Consider the following 21,735-nt stretch of genomic DNA (forward strand, 5'->3'; position numbering starts at 1 on the left):
AAGTAAAAGTTTTAACTTTTTGCAATTGTGAGAATAGGTATGTGTGCACTATAATTGACAGAGTTGTTTGTTACACATACAATTCTGTTTACAGCTATATTAGTTATGTGTTCTTGACTTCATGCAATAATGGTGGCGTTATAATCTACATCCTGCATAGCAATCTAACATAATAATCAAAAACAGACTAATGCTATGATACTACTAGTTTGTTATCTTTTCATTCCTAGGAAATAAACACCTTATTTTTGGAGAAGCAAGAAACTTGTGTGATTATCAATTGTTACTTCAGGAAAAGAGCCCTCAAATGGGGGGGGGGATAGATCTGCTTATATTGTGAACATACAGTACTATAACATCTTTTACCAACTTTAAAGGATTTCTGCTCAATTTCCATTCTAAAAAATCAATTAGGTGGCAGTCTGTCATTTTTTCCTTCTATTATTAAAAGTTAGTAGATATCCAGCAATGTCCACCACAATTCTTGCAATATTCTGGAGCTGGAATTCTAGCTCAAAGAAAAGGCCAAAATGCTACCAGATATGGAAGAATTCTGGAAATTATCCAGTTCAACTTCCTACTCATGATATTGTTCCATTATCTTTTTTCCAAATAAAGCCAAGCTTATTTCATTCTCTCATTTATCATAGCTTTTATAATGATAAGTTAAAATCTGCTCTTTCCAAGTATGAGTTATTAAAATTTTGCTTAGAGAAGTAGTACAGAATTGTTTTGCTGTATCTTTTACATAAAAGCCTTTTGCATATTTAAAAAACACTGTCATGAATCTCTTATCATGTATATACTCTCCCATGAAGGCTAAATCCACTTGTTCAAATTATGGAAATTGTGGTGTTATTTATATTCTACCTTTCTGCTCAGGGGATGGTCTAATAATAAATATACTTTAGGGAATGGACTAGAACCTTGGTCTCTCCACTCCAAGTCTAAGACATGAACCCTTATATCACATCTGATTTTTTAAATCAAAATTATGCATGACTAATTGAACTTTCTCCTTTGTCCAAATGGACCTCAGAAAGTAAGAGCATCTCCTGATGATCTTATGAGAACTGGGTAGGTTTATACTGAATTTGTGAGTCCTTCAGGCCTCAAGTGTTTTAGACCTCTGAAGGTCAATGTCAATACTTTCATTCATACATAAAAAACATTTATAGATAGTCTTTGACTTATGACAAGTGATCTTAAAATTTCAGCTGGTAAGTGAGGCAGTTGTTAAGTGAATCTGGCTTTTGCCATTTTACAACATTTCTTGCCACAATTGTTAAGCAAATCTGGATTCCTCACTGATTGAATTTAATGTAATGTTCATCTTTATCCAATCCACTATGGACTTAGGTACCAGAAAAAGAAATAAACTACTTCTTTAGAATTAGATGACCAACAGAACTGGGTGTCATCAGAATACTGATAGTACCTTACTCCAAGACTCTAGAAATCTTCTCTCAGTGGTTTCATATAGATATTGGGCAGCACAGAGGACAAGATGGAATTCTAGGTGATATCCCAGGTCAAAAAAAAAATTGCTAAATAATGGTCCCCAGTATTACTTATTACCGCAAAATGCAGCTTCACCAGACAGTCAAAATAAAGGAAGATAATCTGGTTGATAATATTTAAAACCACTAAAGATGCAGAAAAACTAACAAGGTTGCCATTCGCTCAAGTTCCTCAAGTTCACTAAAGTAGCCTCAATCTTTTATGCCAGCAAATGCTCAAATCAAATGAATCAGCCTAATTAATATTATACAAATACATTTGGAGATGTAAAATCTCATTATTCCTAGGCAAAAATTGGACATCTGAGACCAGTCAATGGATTATTTGGACTTTTTGATAAGGACATATCATTCCTAAACTTAATTACTTCTCTTAGTAATGAAACAGGTTCTGAAGTAGATGATTTAACAGAGCAAATGTCCAGGTACCATGTCGGCATCCTTAAGATGAACAAGCTGAAAAGCTTGTCAAGAACACAAGAAATAATTTTTGTTGTTACAAATTTGTAATGTGCCCCGATGTTGCATGCCAAGCATATTATTCATTGAGAACTTTGCAAAATGCTCATGGTGAACCACCAACTAATCTGACTCTGCTTTACCAGCTTCCTGGTGTATGAGGCAAATCAGAGATGGAATAAATAATCTTTATTTTCTTAGAAAATAAAATTAACCTTTAAAGAGACATGCATCAAAATTTACTACCACAAAGAAAAAAACTGGTTTTTAAAACTATTAACATATGCAAGTTATTTTGCATTTTAAAAAATATGAATATAAATATGAATTAATCAGAATCCAGTCCAAAATAGCATTCGATTAAAATGAAAGCTGCAATTAAGTGTGCTGCACAGCAACTACTATAATCAAAACAGAACCCCAAAACTATATAAATAGAAGCATTCAAACAGCTATTCATATAATTTGCTGCACTAAAAACAGATTCCTTGGCCAATTTGTTTATGCTTCAAATTTAAATAATTGACTTTTGGAAAGTATGAAACTCTGTTTATTATATTATGATGATGTTTCTTGTCAAAATGATAAATAAGTTGCATTTATAGCGTCAAACATAAATCCTGAATTACTGAAATCCTGAATATTTGGTTACTGATGTTATATAGTACAAAGCAAGCAGGAGGATGTCAGACCTGTTTTGCTAGATGTTTTAATATTCAAATGATAAGACCTCATATTCTTTGCTGGATTAATATATTATTTGGTTCATGGTTTGCCTATATTATTTTTGGATCAGACAATTATGGTTTGTTCAGTAAACCATGGCTAAAATAAAGGCAATTGCAACTGAAAACGTGTTTTATTTTTATCCAGAAATGCTATTATAGTTTATTGGATTGATATTCGCCCAGTACTAAAAGAAGAAAAATGTGGTTGCCTCAGCTACCACTGGTGTAATTTTACAGATACAGTGTATTTTGACTCAATTGTTGCTTAGCATGCTGAAAGCACAGGAGTAACTGTCACTGATGATGTTACCTAGTTTGGGTAATGAAATGTCTGCAAGAAAACAACTAAGTTCAGAGAGCACCAAGGACCCCTAATTTCAACACTGAGATACTAATACACTCCTTTATTGATAGTCTCCAGTATAATGCCTTACCAGTCTTTTCCAAAGTGTTAGTCTTGGCATTATATATGCAGATGTTCCTACAAAATCCAGGGATCCTCATAGACCAGAGGGAAGGAAACAACAATGCATGTGGAGCTGGACAGATCTCAGGCCCTGGTTGTATTATCAACAATATCATCAAAGGAGACCCATAGCCTGTGGCTGCTGAAAAAATTGGCTTAAAAACTTTACTTTAAAAAAATGGAACTATGCAGATATAAATTGCTGCCTCCACAGTAATTTAAGAATGCAACAAATGCAACTTCATAAGACTATGCCCTTTAAAATGGTTGTGGGACCTGTTGGTGAGTCCTCAAAGATAAACAATAAATTTCAGAGAGAAATCTCTATAGTAAAATAGCAATAGCCAAGAGTGGGCTGCTACAGATTTGCCCGGGTTCAGGAAAACCTATAGCTAACATTATGGCCAGTTGAGAGAATCTCCAAATCCTACCTCTGGCTGGCCTCACCCACCCCACCCCTCCCAGGAATCTCCACACAGCCCTTATTGGATGCGAGGTAAGTGAAGGGCCCGTGCAAAAGCTATGGGAGGGGAAAAATGGGCCTTCTGGAAACTCCGGAAATCTGGAAATGAGCCCACTTTTGGCCTCTGGAGGGCCTCCACAGTGCTTCCAGAGCCCGGGGGAGGAAATTTTTGCCCTCCCGGGGGCTCGATAACAGCCTCCAGAGCCTGGGCAAGGTGAAAACAACCCCCCCTCCTGCTACAGGAGACTGACTAGGCCACATGCACCATGGCCACGCCCACCCTGCCACAGGGCAGAGAATTTCAGAGTAGACTGAGAAAAAGGACAGTCATCCAGATGACTTCTACACTGAAGAGAAGATAGCATTTATAGTCTCCTAATTTGTAGTCCGGAATCTTAATTGTTACATCAAACCTGCTCTACATAAAAGGAACTGGATCAAATTATTAAAGTGCATTTAATTAGTATTGTATACAAAATCCACATAAAATAATGGTAAATGAAAAATGTATGTATATATAAATTGTATTTAATTCTCTAGTTTATTATTTTTTATTTATTTAATTCATGCTTGTCTATTCTGACAAGTATTCAAGAAACCTAACCAACTTTTTAAAAGCAGAATGTAAAAGCTCAAAAATATACATTACATTTAATACTAAAATTAATACTAAAATCAATTAGTTCAAAGTTGTACATTTAATATACTGCATTAAATAATAATGCATTGATATTATACTCTAATAAAAGTATTGTGCTATTAGCACATTATAATTGCTATAATTTCACATGAATTCCAGAAGAATGTGAACAATATTATCAGTTCTAATACATTTTTATTTTTAAAAATAAGTAGAGTCAATAATTTATTTTAAATTTATAGGCCCATAAATGTTGCAGGGAAACAGATTGTAGAAAAATATACTTTAACTATTTTATCGCAAACACTCGGAAGACACACAAGATATGAGGAATATTCTACATTTGAGACATCCCTAATACCTACACACTGTATGAATTATCATTCTTCTACAATTCATATAATTGTGTTGAATACTCCGTCAGTCATTTTACATGCACTTTGTTATGTTGTAAATAATAATGGATAATGGAACAAGAGTGTCACATAATATTTGTCTATTTTAGTTGTGTCCAATATTATAAATGCATTATCATTTTAACCAGTGTGTGGAATGTCTAAATGCAGCTGAAGTGTGTTTCCATTGTTGTACAATATGTTGTTCTAACATAATTGAGAGTTGAATGTGAACCAGAATTCGCCTCTGAAAAGTATTTGTATCAGAAATAAAATAACTTCCTAACACTTGTTATCCTTTATACTTTTTCAATTCTAAGTTTTTAATCATAGTTACACAATTACTTTTACAAGTATCATACTTTATAAAAAGTCACTTGTTTGAGATAGGCAGTTATGGAAATTGAAGAAATAAATAGATTATATAACAGCAATTAGCAACAAGTGAGAAAGGAACAGTATGTATTCCCAAGTCAATTTTTTTCTACTAAAAGTGGTTAATATATTAGGATTTCAGAGATCCTCATTCTTTTTTGACACGAGCCTAATGTCACTCTTGTTAGCAGACAGACCAATAGGTCTAGATTTAAATACCAATACTTTAATCTGTTTTTCTTGTACACATTATATTTGCAATTTATTATGGATTTATTATGTCTTTGTTTTAATTTTCCAAATGATCCACTTTTATATGAATCAGTCCTTAAAGTGATAGTGTGGAGTTGGGGGGGGGGTTGTCACTTGTTTATCAAGAAGGGAAGAAAAGAAGGAATTGGTTAGATATTTTTGTTCCTGTTAATTATGATTCAATTAAACATTTTTTCTTCAACTAAAGTCACAGATATAGTGTTGGGATTTTTGTAATCTACATCTACAATAATACAGTTCAGGAAGCATCTCTAACTTGTAATCTTGTTCCCAATTCTTCCCATCTATCCATTAGTGTCAGTTAACAGGATAATTTTGCCCCCTTATATTACATTCAAAATGTTTACTTGTTTGAGTTTTTTAATGCACTTATTGGGGCTTTTATACTATAACACACAAAGCAGCTTACAGAAGGCTAATCACAGAATTAAAAATATCACATTGCCTCAATCAACATTCAATGACCATCCCTATAAGTAGGCAAAATTTCTGTATCTCCAAATGTCCTCCCAAAACTCATGTCTGATCCTTCCATTATCATGATTCACTGGAGTTCCAACATACCATTATCATCAGCCTATGAATTCCTACTTTCATCAGCATCCACAATAATTTAGATGTCGATAGAGGAGAATATTTGTAGCTCAGGTTTGAAATAAGGGTCCTTGAGAGCTTGGTGTTCTCGGAGATATTCCATTACCAAACTAGATAATATATCAGTCACAATTATGATGTTACCTAGTTTGGAAAATGTAATGTCTTCAAGACAACAAACAAGCTCAAGAACACCAACAACCTTTCAATTTAGATGTCACCCATTCAAGTTTGCTGACATACTGTACATTTCAACCTTTGGGAACATCATAATCTACTGTACATCTTTACTTCCCTATTTCACAAGACCAGACCACTGAATTACATACTTCCCCTTTTTCTCAGTTTCATGAGCACATTATATATCTATTTTTTCTTTCCTTCTTTTCGCCTATTAATGCTTGTTGTTGTTTACTCCTCTTCCATTCCAATCAATCTGAGTGAGCTCAAATCTTTGGTAAAGTCAGAAGTCAAACTAAAAATAAAACAAATATAAATAGAGATGTTTAAAACTAAAAAGAAAAAACATTAATAACCATTTGCCAAATCTGAAAAAAATAGCAGATAGTATGTATGGAAACACAGAATTGGGCAACGCCAAAGCAATGGTCATCCAGGAAAAAGGTCAAATAGAAGTCATAATTTTTGCCAGGCAATTTCTTTAAGATGGGATAAATAAAAGTTTTCCAAGATTTACGTCCTAAATCCCAATTTTCTATGTCCCAGAAGAGTCCAAAGGTGAGGACCTCTGCTGCTCATGACAGCTTTGGTAATCAGGCTTTCATATAATGCTTTTTAGTAAGACAGAAAATAGATTAAGTTACTCGCATAACTTAGCCATGCCACAAGCATCATTCCATGTTAACAGTAAGGGCAGTTAGCTCACACACATTTTGGCAAGCACATCATAAGCAGAGTCAAAGGCTAATTTTGCCCTTATTCACACGCTAAGAGCTTTAATCTAGATACTACTTTTCAAACCATAATACTGTTACCTAAAACTTATAAAGTACATGGCTAATGGAAAAATCATCAGCATTTTTCATTTACCTCTAAGTATGCTTTAATTTTTAACATTTTGGTTTTAATAACATTCATCATTAGACTGATGTTTTCAGAAGTATTTCTATACTTGGATTTGATTCTTAGACTTAAAAATGGTCCTCCACTTCAGTAGTGCACAGATACCTTTCTGAAGGTGTGATGTTTCCATGCATCATTGCCTGACTGTCTGTCTGCCTATCTAATCTATTTTATCTGTATCCCGCCTTTATTATTTTTACAAACAGCTCAAGGCAACTAATATCCAACACACCTTCCTCCTCCTTTTTTTGCCACAAACACCTTGTTGAAGTAAGTTGGGTTGAGAGAGAGTGACAGGCCCAAGGTTGCCCAGTTGGTCCTCATGGCCAAAGAGGCCTAGACCTGAACCTCTTGGTTTCTAGGCCAATATCATAATTGCTACACAGAATTAGAGTAGTCTTAGTACTTTTTTGAATGCTTAAATTTAATTATTAATTAATTATAAAGTATTTTTTTTTACTTTTTAATATTTAAAACAAAATTAAAAGCAGTATGGAAGTAGCCTCAACTTAGGACCACAAATGAGACCAAAACTTCCATTGCTAAGCAATGCTGTGATTAGAGTCATGCCCAATTTTAAGACTATTTTTACTGCAGTCTTTAAGTGAATCAAGGCTCCCCCCCTTGATTTTGCCTGTCAGAAGCCCGCTGAGAAGGTTATAAATGACAATCATGCAATCCCAAGATGCTGCAACTGTATAAACACACGCTGGTTGCCAGGAATCTGAATTTTGATCACATGATTCTGGGGACATTACATTGATTGTTAATGTGAGGACTGTCAGCGTTCCAAATATCATGCAAAATTAAATCAGAGTCCAAACCAGAGCTATCCTTAAAGTTCCAATTTAATAAGGCAGACATGTTGGCACAAACTGTGGAAATCCCGAATCTGAAACTTCCTGGATTCCCACCTAGTTGAAAGTTCAATGTCTTGCCCCCACACCCACAAGTTCATCATGTGGTCCAATCTTCCTCTGCCACGCTGGCATTTTCACCCATCTAGTTCCTGTCAGGTGCAGATGTGCAGAGACAAATAATGACCTTGGGCTTCTAGAAAGGAATGACAATAACACATTCTACAATTCTACTCCTTACTAGTCCCCCTCCCAATTACTACACTAATGAAACAGCATAGAAAAATAATAGAGAGTGTGGTAGGCCAAATATCCCAAAAAGAATATAACTGCAGGCCTGACAGGCGGCCTCTCCTCAGAAGAAAAATGTTTCCTGAAAAGAGAATAACATAAAAGTTAACATAACAAAATTAACCACCTCTCCCCCCACCCGCCCCAGGGGGACCCTTTGGCTTATCAGGAAACTTCTCATGGAATTGTTTTACTAACTTCTCCGCTTTTAGGTTCCAGCTTTTCACCCAAGTAGCTTCAGACAAAAGGTAGTCCTTCCAATGCACTAAATACTGTAAGCGACCCCTATTCAGCCTGGAGTCTACGATATTTTCCACCTCAGATTGTCTTTCCCCTTCTATCACTACAGGAGGAGAGAAAGCTTGGGTGGGTGGTCTTATGATGGACCCAATTATTGGCTTCAACAAGCTACAATGAAATTCTGGTCAATTTTCCCCAGACTTCTGGGTAGACTGATTTGAACTGTAACTGGGTTAACTATCTTCACTATTGGGAATGGACCTAGAAATTTTGGACCAAATTTCTGGTGAGGCATTCTTCCAGACACTATAATTCTTCAAATAGAGACTCCTTCGCACTTTGATGCTTTGCAAAGAAGCTTCAAACATAAAATCTTCTGCTCTTTGAGGTTTTGTAGATAAGCGTCTTGTCCAGCTCATTTTTCTTCGATGATATTTTACGCTGACCGGGTGAGTCAGAGTTGGAAAATCAGCACCCCTTGCCAGCCCCTGTGGGGGGGTTTGCTGATGATTTATTTTAATGGTAGATTTGGGATATCCAGTTTGTGCCAACAAGTCTGTCTTATAAAATTGGAACTTTAAGGGTAGTTCTACCTTGAACTCTGATTTAATTCTGCATGATATTTGGAACGTTGACATGGACTTGGTTTTAGGTCACTTTTTTCAATGCCATCTAACTTCAAATAGTCATTAAATCAGTGATCATAAGTAAATGACTACCTGTAACAATTATAAGTTTTTATACCTAAAGTAATAATATAAAATAAGAAAGCTTTCCCCTCCATAAGAGTTCAGCAACAGCATTCAGAAGTTTTCAGAACTCCTCTGAAAATATGGAAAATATACTACTTAGTCACATTCATTATGTCCTAAAATCTTCAAAATGAATATTGCAATGGGATAATTCTTTATCCCTTCATTTTTAACAAGGTTTGATTGATAAAATTAGCAATGTTTCTATATATTGTATCATGAAATAGTTACTCATTAGTGTATTTTTTCATTCTTGTCTATGTCCATTAACTTGTCAAAACATCATTTCTTTTATAAATTACCATTACATTCCATAACAAAAATGCTTTTTACACTTCTGTTTGTTACAGTTATTTAAATCATATTGTATGTTTTGAATGCTGTACAAAATAGAATGTAAAATTATAGAAAACTGGTCCTTTTCTTGTTGAACATTCTCATTCAACACAAGGAGAGAATGTTATTACATTGAACAAAGTATGAGTAAAAACTACATAAATCTTACCAAAATGGCTCAAGATATTTTATTTCTTTTGAAAGTCTGAATATTAATTACTCTACAATTATGCTGATTAGAATTTGTAAAAGACTGTTGCTAAAAAAAAAATACATTGTTGGATTCTTTCTCCCATTCTTATTATATGAAATATTTCTCATAAATAATACACAGTTTTTAAGACCGGGGCATATTCAGTCTAAAATGCTAATAAGTGAACATAAATATAAATATAGCACTAACAAACTAAGAAAAATACAATTGAAATAAAAATAAAAATATAGCATGCAAAATGAGAAAGTATAAGCACTTTTAAAAATTAAGTAATTGTCAAAAGAAAACATATTTAACAAGCAGAAAAAAACCCACCACCAAGCAATTTCTCTGATGTGATCATTTTATAGTGAGGGTACAATAGTCAGGGTACAGTCTTTAGAAGCTGTAGTAAGAGTAAAGGTTTCCCTCACACATATGTGCTAGTCATTCCCAACTGTAGAGGGGAATGCTCATCTCCGTTTCAAAGCCGAAGAGCCAGCACTATCCGAAGACATCTCCATGGTCATGTGGCCGGCATGACTAAATGTCAAAGGCACATGGAACCCTGTTACCTTCCCACCAAGGTGGTCCCTATTTTTCTACTTGCATTTTTACATGCTTTTGAACTGCTAAGTTGGCAGAAGCTGGGACAATGGGAGATCACTCTGTTACGTGACACTAGGAATTCGAACCGCCAAACTCCCGACCTTTCTGATCGACAAGCTCAGCATCTTAGCCACTGAGCCACCGCGTCCCTCACTTAGAAGCTATACTGGTATCAAAATGTCATGGTACAAATGAAGCAGATTATGTAATTCAGAATTAATTCACTGTGAAGCAAGTGACATCACATGTATCATGACACTGAACAAATGATCTGAATTACATAATTCTGTATATAATCTGCTTCATTTGTACCATGACATTTTGATACCAGTATAGCTTTTCCGGAGCGAGGGACAGGAGGCTCCAGTGGATGGTATTAACACTCCTGATTGGCCATGAGACCTGGATAAAGCTGAAGCCACGCCTCTGTGCTTCACTGTGCTTTCCTTCCAGTTTCATCTCAGTCCAGCCAAAAAACGAGACCTATTTAATTTTTCTCCTGCAAATTTTATCTCTACTGGACCCTCCTTGCCTCTGCAGCCTCTGGAAAATATCTCCCTGCTAGGGCCAGTAAGTTTCCTTCCTAGCCACCAGGGAGGTTGATTTGAATTGCTGGGGGCTGGGAAGGCTCAATCGGCATTGCGATAGCCATTTTGGACTCCGCTGAGCACATGGCACTGGTCCCCAGCCCCTGGCGATCGGGAGGATTGCGGGTTCGGGATTTCCAGCCCCATGGCCTCCTGTCACTCAGTTATGCTGGCTGAAGTCTTCGGCAGCTGGATTCAAGCCATGGTGGCTCCGGAGCGCTGGAAATGGCGCAAAGAGTTTTTTTGGAGGTTTTTGTAGCTATGGAGCTGCGGGAAGGCACGTGGGTGTCCAGAGCCAAGGCAAGCCTCAGCAGCTGTCCCTAAAGAACACCATACTCGGTGTTAACATAGGAGGCTGCCTGGATGGAAAGGAAACAGCCTTCTATTTGCCCTGGCTTATTCTCTCCATTTCCTGTGCAGCTGAAGAGGGAGATTTGGAGGCTTTGCAAGGAGGGTGAGTACTATAAATAGGTCAGTCCCGACCCCACTCATTGGTAGTCGCCTGGCTTTCTTCTCCGAGAACTGGGTGGAAATTTCAACAGATGCCTGGGTACTCAGTACAGTCATCCATGGCCTTCCTTTAGAGTTCCTTTCCATTCCTCCTAATTTCTTCCATTCGTTTTCCCCGGCCCAATGCATAGAAAAACGCAGATTGATGCATCACGCTATTAAACATCTGCTTGACATCGCTGCAGTGGAATCGGTCACTACGGACCAGGTGGGTCGGGGGTTCTATTCAAATCTGTTTCTTGTACTCAATTGTTCAAGGGGTTGGAGAGCTATCCTCGACTTGAAGCTGCTGAACCAGTATTTGATTTACCGCAAGTTCAAGATGGCCTCCCTTAAGTCCATTCTGGCAGGTATTCGGGAGGGGGATTACATGACTTCTACAAATCTTACAGAGGCTTATCTCCATATCCCCATTCTCCCGGATCACAGGCGTTTCCTCCGGTTCTCCTTCCTGGGGCGCCATTACCAATATAGGGCCCTGCCATTTGAGTTGTTTTCTGCACCCAGGTCTTTCACCAAGGTGCTGGAGGTAGTGGCGGCATACTTGAGGGGGTTTCCCATTCAGGTTTCCCTGCGGTCAATCCGAACAGAGCACCTCACGGGAGTCGACAACCATCAGGCTGACTGGTTGAGTTGAGAGACAGTGGACAATGGAGAATGGAGCCTATCCCAGGAGCTGTTTCAGAGCATCTGCCGGAGGTTCGGACGACCGGTGGTGGACCTCTTTACCACTCCAGACAATGCTCAGCTTCCCTGGTTCTTTTCTCGGTTCCCAACTTGGGGGACGGAGGGAGTCAACACCCTTCGCACGAGGTGGCCAGATGGGCTGTTGTACGCTTTTCCTCCCTTTCCCCTCATTCCCGGGGTAATTCGGAAGATAGTCAGGGAACAGGCAGAGCTGATCCTGGTGGCACCGCATTGGCCGCGGAGGGCCTGGTTTGCAGATCTCATGCTTTGTCAGTCAGGCCTCCATGGCGGATTCCAGAGGGGGAGATAGAGCTGTGCCAGGGGAGGTTAGTTCACACAGAGCCACATTAGCTACAGCTAGCCGTGTGGAGATTGAGCGGCAGCATCTGAGGGAAGCTCACTTGTCATTACGAGTGATCAGGACCATAGAGGCCTCACACAGACAATCCACTAGGAGGATCTATGACTCCACCTGGAGCTTCCTTCGTGGACTGGTGCCAGGCTGCCCAAGTAGTGCCCACCAGGGCCTCTGTTCCACAGGTCCTGGACTTTGTTCAGGACAGGTTGGATAAGGGGCTCTCCCTGGGCACCGTGCGTAGGTAGCTTGCTGTGCTTGCTACAGTTCTTCCAGGCGAGGCCCCATTTCCCTCACCCAATTACCCATTGTTAAAAGGTTTCTTAAGGGGGTCTCCAACTTGCAACCTCCAGTGGTCCATAGCTTCCCCACATGGAACCTCCCTACTGTGTTGCGGGCCCTCATGGCTGAACCCTTTGAGCCATTGAGGATGATTAGCTTGAATCTCCTAACCCTTAAGGTAGTGTTTTTAGTGGCCATCACGTCGACTAGATGAGTGTCAGAGTTGGGGGCGCTTTCCTCCAGGGAGGATTTGTGCATGTTTCACAGCAACAGGGTTGTGTTGTGGTTAGATTTGGTTTTTATGCCAAAGGTAAATTCTATTTTCCATCGTTCCCAGGAGGTTGTACTGCCGGACTTCCGTCCGGATCCAGTTAGGGAAGGTGAACAGCAGTGGCACCGGTTGGATGTTTGGCGGGCCCTGCATATATATTTGAAGTGGACGGCTTCCTTCCGGAGGTCAGAGGCACTGTTTTTGTCTTTCCAACCTTCATCACTAGGTAAAAGGGTTATGTCTTCCACCAATAGTCGGTGGATCCATTTAGCCATTGCCCTGGCATACAAGGACCAAAAGTTGCCTGTATTATGGCACATTCAATGAGGAGTGCTGTCACCTCGGCAGCTTGGACCTCACAGGCTCCGATAGATGACATTTGCAGAGCAGCAATGTGGGCTTCACCATTGCCGTTTATTCGTCATTACAGGTTGGATGCGTTCACATCGGCTGATGCGGCTAACGGGCGTAGAGTGCTACAGCAGGTCATTGCAGATCAGTTTTCCCGCCCATGGGACTTAGCTTTGCTAAGTCCCATCCACTGGAGCCTCCTGTCCCTCGCTCCGAAAAATGGCAGTTGGTTTTACCTGAACTTCTATTTTCGGGGCTGGGACAGGAGGCACAAGTTCCCGCCCTAAGGTAATTAGTTTAGCTGGGTTGGAGGGAGTTCTCCTTTGTGCCTTGTTTTCAGGTCTCAGGCGACCTCGCTTTGATGAAACTGGAAGTCAAGGGTGGAGCACAGAGACATGGCTTCAGCTTCATCCCAGTCTCGTGGCCAATTGGGCGTGTTAATACCATCCACTGGAGCCTCCTGTCCCAGCCCCGAAAATAGCAGTTCAGGTAAGACCAACTGCCATTCTAAAGACGGCTGTGTCATCAGTGCAAAAGCCTTCGCTTTAGCAATAATCCATGTCATTTGGCAGAATCTTTTAAGTTGTGAAGGATCATCATGGGGATTTCAGGTGCTTTTTACATAGCACATGAGCCACAATTTACAATGACTTCACATTCCTCATGATCTCATTGTATAAATAACACAAATTATTTAAGTTGTATGGGTATTGTCGTGATGCAACTGATGCAAATTATATAATGTGTACCATTTTCACAATGAGATTATGACACAAATTACATCACTTGGTTGTCTTACACCAGGCGACATGTGTTCAGCTATGGAACATAGGTTCTGCTTGATGTTAACTGTGATCTCAACATGCATTGGAAGCTAAACAACCTCCATAGTTTTAACAATTAAAACAGTAAAGACTATAAAAGGTTTGCGTAATATAACTGAATAATTTATCTAAATCTGAAAGCAATAATCTCACTATCCTAACTTGGGCTGATTTATTCAGGGCCAAAGGCCGCCACATAGTTAATAGGTTGCAATAATCCAGACAAAGGATGCTTAAATATCAGCAGTTATAATTAGGCATATGCCAAAATAAGCTCACAATTGCAATGTGAGCTAAAGCTGAAAAAAGTGCCCAAACCACAATTTACAATGACACCTGTAACTTCAAAGTAATTCCTTAATGGGATTGCCTATTCCTATTTTGTATAGTTGAACTACCTGCCATCTAGAATATCAAGACACTAGGTAACAAATAATGAGCCGAGGTGGCACAGTGGTTAAATGCAGCACTGCAGGCTACTGCTAGATCAGCAGTTCAGCGGTTCAAATCTCACCGGCTCAGGGTTGACTCAGCCTTCCATCCTTCCGAGGTGGGTAAAATGAGGACCCGGATTGTTGGGGGCAATATGCTGACTCTCTGTAAACCGCTTAGAGAGGGCTGAAAGCCCTATGAAGCGGTATATAAGTCTACTGCTATTGCTATTGCTATTATATAAAGAATATAATTAATGATTGCATCATTTTGACAAATATTGTCTTATTTTTGAAACCAGATTCACACCTGATGTGATAACATTGATTTATGCTTAAAGATATAATCCTATACACTTCAACTGAAAAGTATATTCTATTGAGTATGAATACACAAAGATAGAATCAAGCTATATGTAAACAACAGCTAAATCAATACACATCTTGCTAAACCAAAACTTAAGAAACCATTGGTGTGAGGTAAGAAAACAACCATAATTAATTTAAAATATAGCTTAGTCGTCTCCAGATATGTTGAGAACTGATCAGTTCCCAAAATGGCATGATTATTGGTCTAGTATTCTGATGAAATCCATTAAAACTTAATGGTCTAAAAATATATCTGCATTTATTTTAAAACTGAAGGTATCACACTTCAAATCTTTAAAAAAATTATCTTATGCCAGAGTACCATAGTCATCAAAACTGAAAAATTAGATACAATGCAAGAAGTAAATCAGTCTCCTCCAACATGTAGCTCGCAGATGAATTGGATTTAAACTTCCAGTGCATATTTCTTGGGAACATCAATCCTCCCCCCAAAATTCATAAATACATACAAAAAACAATACTTTCAGAATTAATATAAACATAATGCTGGATTTACCTGTAGCACATTTTAAAAATGTATCATTAAGAGACCTTCCAAATAAGTTTTTTATTTTTCAGTTAAATTGGTCATACATCAAGTAGCTACTGTGATTTTGTATATAATGAAATTTCTGCTAATGAAAATCATCCTATTTTCCGGAAGAAAACTTTATTGCAGTACTTTTTTTATTCTCTCTTTTGAACTTTCCCCTTCCTGTGTATATGAGTATCCTTTTGAGAGGCTCTTCTTTTAAATGATAATGGCAACACAATGTTGTCATTACACAATATTATGTATGTGTTTTTGTACATTTGTTCTGAATGCTACCCAGTTTTCAATTACTCAGCAAAGTTATTTCACAAAAGTCTTGTTTAGATGCATTCTTCACATCTTTTTGTTTAATAGCTGTTTTTATTGCAAAAGGTAGCTAATAGGTAATGAGACTTCCAATACAATGAATCTACTCTCTCTTCTCTACCCTAAAATCAAATATAAGTAATGTAAATAAATATGGATGCTTAAATTTTCTAGGTGAATTATTCAACTTTTAATCCTTTGAACTGAAAAAATATACAGCATTCACATATTGCATCATGTACATAGTAAGGAGTGAACATAAGCCTTGCTTCATTGTTTAAGGCTTTCAATTTACAACTGTGTGTGTATTCCTAAATAGCCACTCATCTTTATTATATTCCTGTATAGAGCTCAGTTGTAACTAAATAGAGGCAAAAAGTTCATGAGTATTAAATACAGAACTATTTTCTTTAAAATGTTATTGTATTTTTAATAGTCAGTTGTCAATTTGAATTCATGGATGGCATAAAGGGAAATTATAGTGAAATCAATTTAATTTTTTAAAGGGGGAAAATATATGCTAGGCTAACAATACCCTATTTTTAATCACAGCATACACTTTGAATTATAGATAGTTGTGCAGATACTTACATATGTGGCACTAAAGATTTCAAGACAAGATCTGCTTGTACTCTCTCCTTTGTAAACTAATTTTAAGAAGTTTGGTTCAAAGCAGAAATAATACTGTCTTAGCCTACTGAAATTAATGGATTGGACTGAGTAATTACCAATCTTATTTGAAGAAAGTTTTTTATAGTATACAAAATTATTTACTATTTCAGCATTAAGTACTGAAATGTCCTTTAGTCTTTTGGGAGATTTTTTTAAAACTATTATTCCTTAGCAACCCATGGTGTGTGTAAGAGAGAGTACCATTCTCTTCCCTAAAGAGTTCAAGACAGTATTATGGATTGTATACAAGTACTTATTGCCACAACTCTTTAAAGCTGGATGATTTTGAAGGGATAAGTACAACTTTATTCTGTGCATCAAACACAATGAATTATAACCACCAATCAGATTATACCCAATTTTCCCAGTTTTAGGGTGACAGAGACTGTGAAGTTTCCGCTGTTCGCCCATGAAGCCAATGTTGAGAAAAGACAGGAGACAAATTCGTTATTTTTATGTTTTTTTTTCACAATTCATAATGTCCAGTTCAATGGGCAAACCCCAAAGTAAATAAAGTACAGAAAAAGCACCCAGCATAACCAAAGCGACCCTATCATCCTCATTACTTAATTAAAGCTACCTTGTCTATTCCTCCGAGGGGAGGAAATCATTCTTGCCCTCGAAATTAAGTTTCCCGAAGGTCAACCTGCTTTTGATCCCTTGCCCGCTGCTGTCAAGAAAGGCGAGAGACCCTGTGCAAGTTGTAATGAAGTTCAGCGGCGAATCATATGAAGATTATGCATCGGAGACACCCGCCTTAAACACACTCAAAACAAAACACCGAAGTCCTTTAAACTCCTGCCGACTGGCATCAGGACAGAAGCCCGCGAGAGCCGACCAAGAGCCTCAGACGGGAGCTTAAATTTCGGCAGCCAGGAGCTAAAGACAGCAGAACCGAGTCGTTTCAGTGTGACCAGCTTCCATCAGAGGTGCCTTAGTTTCCACAAGACCTATCTATTGCAAACGAGCTAAGACCGAACTCCTAGGAAATCCAGCTGAATGAAGTCCCTTCCCCTTCTTCCTGCAGATCCATATTTATTTATTTATTTTAAAATGAGCGACGCGTCTGCCTTCCGCATGCAACACAACCCCGCCACCGCGAGGCACAAAGATCAGGTTGATCAGTCAGATCATATCCAGAGAGTCCCTGCAAACAAGGCAGAGACGCGGGCGAGGTGAAGTGATAATTAAAGCACCAAGGAAGCCTGACAAAGACCGCGGGCGGAGAGGGGGGAGGCGGGGACCCCTCCTGCACAAATAAAATACTAATCAAGAGCAAGGAGACGAGCGGGTGGCCGAGGGAGTTTCCAAGCTCCTGCCGCGTACATTGTCTCGGATTCCACTGCTGACGGTGGACAAGGCGAATTAAAACAGCCTGCCGCCCAGGAGACGGCAGCCCAAGCTTTGACCGGGGAGCGTCAGGGAATTAAGCTGCCCCAGCTGTCTCCTCGGACTGGGTCAAAGAATCCACACCATCCCTTGCATCTCATTTCGGGAACAGAAACAAAAAAAGGGGGCACGTAGAAAGTGTCAGAGGTGGACGTGGCAACCGTGGGGGGTGCGGGGCTGGCTTCCACAAAACAGCGCTACCTCAGGAAGACCAAAAAGGGGTCTCGCCTTTCTTGCGCTCTCCTCCGCCCACCTTTCGGGGGGACTCTGGCCGGGGACTCTGGTTCCTCTATTTGGAGGAGTGGACTGGCTCACTCCATACCAGAGTCCAGCCGAGGCGAAAGAGCGTTAGCGACCGGGCTTCAGCAGCCTGCGAAGCGAGGAATGCCCTCCGTGGCCGCAATTCTAGGGAAAACCCTGGCTCTCCGCTCCCTCGCTCCGAGCTGCCATTCGGGGCCCGTGCGCTGCTCGGCCAAATCGCGGCGTCCAGCAGGCGAGGAACACCCCCCCCACACACACACACACACAGACACACTCAGTCGTCCCCTTCCCTCAGGAGGCAGAAGCAAGTGACCGCCCGGAGCGCGGGCTCCCCAAGAGCCGCCTCGGCTGACCAGGTCCTTGCGATTCCCGCTTGCTCCGTAGGGATCCTTCCCGGGACTGGCTCGCTGGCTTTTCTCTCTTAGTCAGACATTGTGGAACCGCTTTGCTCAACCTTCCCCCACTCCCCCCCCCCGCCTCCGGTTCTGCTCTCTCCATGCCTTCTCTGGAGAAAGTGAAGGGGGGGGGAAGCATCTAACCTTAAATCCTTAACCCTCCCTCCCCATAGGATCCACCCAATAAGATCCTGATCGGGGGAGGGGCGGAGAGGCAGCGAGCCAGAAACCGGGAGCTAATAAAATAATAATTTCCAAAAATTTAAAAAGGGAGAAACACCCTTTAGCACAAGCAAGTCAGTCAGCCAGTCCACCCGCCCGCCCGCCGTCCCTCCCCGAGTAAAGGACAATAGCTCTCTCCGCCGCCACCGCTACCCGCAGCCCCTTGACACCAGAGCCCCGGGAGTGGGGGGGGGAGTCCATTGTGTATGCCCGGGCTCGACAATTTACGAAACAAAAACAAAACCACACACGCACACAAAAAAATACAAGAGAGGGAAACGAGAGAGTGGCTCCTCCTCCTCCTCCTCTTCTCCAAAAAGGCCTGTTGGAAAACTGCACAGAGCAGAAGCAGCAGCCAGTAGCCCACCATCGCTCTCTCTCTCGCTCTCTCTCGCTCTCCCGCTCGCTCTCGCCGCTGCTGCCCTGGCGAGCCAAAGAGACGAAAAGGCCCCGAGCGATAGGAAGGGGGGATCTCTGCCCTAGAGCGGAGGGGGGGGGAGGAAGGCCCGATCGCTTTGTGTTACCTGCCGTGAAACCAGTCCTTGCAGGCGTCGCACTCGATCATGAAGCGGGTTACGTCGTAGGGCAGCCTACAGATGCAATAGACGGGCACCGTCGCCATGTTAGCTCCCTTCAAAACAACACTGGATCCCAAGGCAAGCGAGCCGTGCGGGAGAGTCAGCCAGCCAGCCAGCCAGCGGAGAGAGGCAGGCAAGCAGGCAAGGCAGGGCGTTTTGCTGCGGCTTCCTCGCTGTTGGGGAGCTCGCTCGATTCTCTCCTCCTTTGCCGCCACGGGCAAAGCGAATCAACCGGGCCTGGAGACGGCGGGAGAGGTGGAGGGAGGAGGGAGGGGAAAAAAAGAAGCAAAACAAAATCCGGAGAATTCAGTAAGCGATCCTCAAGGGCGAGCTGCAATGTCAGAAAAAATATCCAAGGCTTCCCGAAAGTTTGACTGCATGGCTCCTCTGCCTGGCGCCGGTTCCAAAGCTCGCTGGAAGCTCACTCGCTCTTTTTTCCCCCCGTTTTCTTGCTTTTCTTTTTGTTTTGGTCGTAGTGCTTTCTAAATGATCATTATCCCAAATGTTGGACGAAATGCATTCTATTGCATGCCCCCTGGTGACAGTACAGTACCGAAGCTTTTCATAAACATTCCGAAATGTAGCCCTTTCCTTGTAATGTCCTTACGTCAGCTTGCAACATTGTAATATTTCCTCTGATGGGGCTGGGGAGGGAGGCTGCAGAAAAGGGGAGGCGAATATGCGAAAACTCCCAAGCTTGGCACCGTGCAAAATATTAAAAAGGGTGGCGGTGGTGGGGAACAGGAAGACAACCACTCTCAAAGCTGGAAAATAAACAGGGAGGCGTGCTAAAGCGAAGCGGCTGAAAGAGGGAAAAATTTAAAAAAATTACAAACGATTTAGCCAAGCATTCTTGGGAGACGAGCGGGTGGGGGGGAGGAAGGAGGGAGGGAAGAAGCTTCATTGAAAGGAAGAGAAATATTGCCGCGACTTCAAAAGTGGTGTCTGCAGTTGAGAGCCTGGTCCTTAAAACTCTTCCCCGCTAAGAGGGACGGGTGGAAATTATGTAGATGGCGAAGAAATCGATGCATCAGCTGATGTAATAAAGCGGAAGATCGAAAGGTTGGACAACGCGCTCTGTTTTAAAACATTTAAGCCCTTGAGATACCTTTATTTAAAAGCCCGCTTCCTCTTCATTCTTCCAGCTTACCCACGTTGGATAAAGAAATTTGAGAGAATACTCTCCATCCTTACCTCCCCTCCCTTCTCCTCCCACCCTCGTGATTTTGAAACAGAATTGAATTAAAAAGAGGGAGCGAGTCACTTTTGCGGGGGGGGGGGAATAAACTTCTAGGGCAAAGTTTGGAGGTTTCTCTCCCTACAAACGAAAGTGCGACTCCGCCTCCTTTTTTTTTCTAATTGTTAATGAAAGTAGAAGCGAGTCTGAGAGTTGATCCGAGGAAGTAGCAGTTCCGGTCTTAGGCGTTCCGGTATTTGGCGTTCTGCGATTTCTCCTGAACCCATAAAAATATTTTTTTTTAACGAAGCCCCCTGTAGCTTTGTCAAAAACCGCTACTTTCAGCATAGCCCCTCCCCTCCCGCCATCCCTGCTCAAAAGTTTTTGAAAGTACCACGTGTCACTTTGCTGCTTTGCTTTAATTCACAGTTGTGGCCATACGTTAACTCTCGCGGTAGTACAGACCCCCGCCCCTGTCGTCGTCCCCCTCCGCTTCCGATTGTTAGCTTTCCTTAATTTTTCGGGAGGGTAACGTTAGCAATGCAGCCAAGGACTCGTGCAGGGCCAAAGCTGTGAGTTCACCATTCTTGCCTTTCACAGGAACGCTTTAAAAAATTGCCAGCAAGGCGTGATGGCCACCTCCTGTTCTACCCCAGGCACATTATGACTCTTCTATATATAGGTGTATTATATCGGATCAAGGTGGCTTTATTTGTAATTACCACCATTCATATTCATTCCTTGTGTGATAGGGTGGTTGCCTTGTTCAGAGTTACTATGCTGCTTTAAAATGCAGATCCTTTGAGTTTATTCCTGCCTTAGATCTGTAAGTATGTTGCCATATTAATAGATTTTCCAATAACTCTTAACAGGGGGGGGTCTGCAGAGGGGGAGGGTCCAAGGGTCCTCAGCAATGGTGACAACTACATAATGACACCATCACACACATGTTGACTTTTAAATCCTTGACAGCAATACAAGAACATAATCATGGCATTTGCTTGCAGACATTACTGCTGTTGGTATCATCAAGATTATGGACATTACTGTTTCTGGTGCTGTTAAATGGAATCTCTGCATTTTATTTGAATATGAATACAGTTGTCAAGCTGAATTGCTCATATTAATGTCCTCCTAACTTCAGCACAAACATGTCTTAGTCCAGGGGTATCAAACTAGCAGCCCAAGGGACAGATGTGTCACACCCAGGCTATGGCCGGCCCAGCTCTGCAAAGGTGGGA

The 21,735-nt window shown here is 40.8% G+C and overlaps 1 protein-coding gene across 1 annotated transcript in view; it reads right to left on the reverse strand.

Annotated features, from left to right (window-relative positions):
• Positions 1–20,306, reverse strand: part of PHF2 (PHD finger protein 2) — a 145,186-nt gene extending 124,880 nt beyond the window's left edge. The window contains exon 1 of the mRNA XM_032209585.1: positions 19,264–20,306. Within this exon, the coding sequence (XP_032065476.1) occupies positions 19,264–19,361 (98 nt within the window). The 5' untranslated portion in view covers positions 19,362–20,306. The remainder of the gene's footprint in view (positions 1–19,263) is intronic.
• Positions 20,307–21,735: the final 1,429 nt, after the last annotated feature.

The sequence above is a fragment of the Thamnophis elegans genome, chromosome 2 (genome assembly GCF_009769535.1).
Source record: "Thamnophis elegans isolate rThaEle1 chromosome 2, rThaEle1.pri, whole genome shotgun sequence".
Classification (NCBI taxonomy): Eukaryota; Metazoa; Chordata; class Lepidosauria; order Squamata; family Colubridae; genus Thamnophis; species Thamnophis elegans.